Source organism: Denticeps clupeoides, chromosome 16, assembly GCF_900700375.1.
Source record: "Denticeps clupeoides chromosome 16, fDenClu1.1, whole genome shotgun sequence".
Taxonomy (NCBI): Eukaryota; Metazoa; Chordata; class Actinopteri; order Clupeiformes; family Denticipitidae; genus Denticeps; species Denticeps clupeoides.
Window position 1 is genome coordinate 4,784,356 of NC_041722.1, and position 1,727 is coordinate 4,786,082.

A 1,727-nucleotide genomic window follows, 5' to 3' on the forward strand; every position below is an offset into this window, starting at 1 on the left:
ATAAAAAAGAAAAATGCATTCAAAACTATGCAGAAAACATTTAATTGGCAGAATTTTACTACTGAAATACAACATTAGATATTTGTATAGATTTTGCGTCTTTCTTTTATCTGCTTTTCCCAAGAACAGTCAACGTCAGTAAAACTTCTAGTAAATAGTATCTGGGGTTTCCCAGACTGAACAGGAAGAACGGGCGCCCGATAAAAAGCTTGCTCCTCCTCCACCTGCACCAGTCGCCGCTGGATTCTGCTGAGAAGAAGCACGCCGACATCCCGCAGCAGCAGCAAAAGCGACATAATTATTCCCACAGATCGATCCATCTCTTTTTGTGCCAGCATGTAGGTATTATCATAATAATTGCAATGTCGTGTTTCTGCGGAAAGAGGCGTTTTACAGGGAGATGCCATGGGCCAGAGCGGGTGCATTTCTATTTACTTTCTTCATTACGTCTCTTACTGAAGCATGAAGCACTCGAGGAGATTCTGCAAGTTTGTGGAATTTGGATGAGCAGTTGCTCCTGCGTCGGCTTGGGAATTCATGGCGCCTGATCATTTGCTCTAGATCATAAAATCTACATGTTTGCTCTTTCTCTGCAGTGCGTGGCCTGACAGACATGGTGGATCAGGCGAGTTACGACCAGCAGAACCGCGTGCGGATTCAGGCCGTGGAGAACTCCTTCGGGCCGCTGGGGAGACCCCTGCTGGGGCCAGGCCGCGTGCTGGTGGGTGAAGGGCAGCTGATGAAGAGGTGTCGGCGGAGGCCGCAGCCCAAGGTCTTTTTCCTCTTTAATGACATCCTGGTGTACGGGAGCATCGTGCTGTCTGGCCGCTGGTATAAGAAGCAGCAGGTGATCCCTCTGGAAGAGGTGCAGCTGGAGGACCTGGATGACGGCGTGGGCATGGCCAACCAGTGGCTGCTGCGCACGCCCCGCAAGTCCTTCCATGTGGCGGCGGCCTCGCCCGAGGAGAAGCAGGCCTGGATGGACCACATCAGAAAGTGCCGGGACCAGCAGCTGCAGCGGCTGGGGATGTCGGAGGAGGACAGCAGGGAGTTCGCCGCCACCTGGATCCCTGACCAGGCCTCTGCCATCTGCATGCGCTGCTCCGAGCAGTTCGGCATCACCCAGAGGCGCCACCACTGCCGCCGCTGCGGCTTCATCGTCTGCAACCGCTGCTCCAAGGGCCGCGCCGTGCTGCGCAACATCTCCGTCAAGCCCGTCCGGGTGTGCCGGCTGTGCATCACCGGCCTGCAGGGTCAGGAGCAGCAGGACCAGGGCAAGGACAAAACGTGGGACAGCGGAAGCTGGAAGTCCGACTCTGAGGAGGACAAGTCCAGCGATGAAGAGAATGAGGAACCAACCCAGAGCCACTTTAACACTCACTGGCTCAAAAGCTCACCTTACTGCTACATAAATCCAGACCACGTCAAACCTCCTGCGGCTGGAGTGTCGGCCTACTGAAGAAAAACCAGGAGGGCAGGATCAAAAGGCTCATAATCATGCAAAACACACTTCACCTAATGGACTGTCTGGAGACTTTATCTGAAGGTGTTTATTATTTTACCAGGAGACTTGTCATTATTGTTCAAACTTCATGTATTTTATGTACTCGTGCACTTTATTTCAGGAATAAAAAATAAAATAATAAAATGCTTCTAAATGTATTGGATGATTGAAGTGATGGGTTATAAAATTCAGTTTCTGTGTAAATAAAGAGATTCTGTATTTA

At 51.0% G+C, this 1,727-nt stretch overlaps 1 protein-coding gene across 1 annotated transcript; it reads left to right on the forward strand.

The window, feature by feature from the left end:
* Window positions 1-217: 217 nt before the first annotated feature.
* plekhf1 (pleckstrin homology domain containing, family F (with FYVE domain) member 1) lies at window positions 218-1,727 on the forward strand. Its single transcript, XM_028956832.1, has 2 exons — window positions 218-338; window positions 597-1,727. Exon 2 carries the CDS (start codon window positions 614-616, stop codon window positions 1,457-1,459), a length of 846 nt encoding a protein of 281 aa, XP_028812665.1. The 5' UTR covers window positions 218-338; window positions 597-613; the 3' UTR covers window positions 1,460-1,727.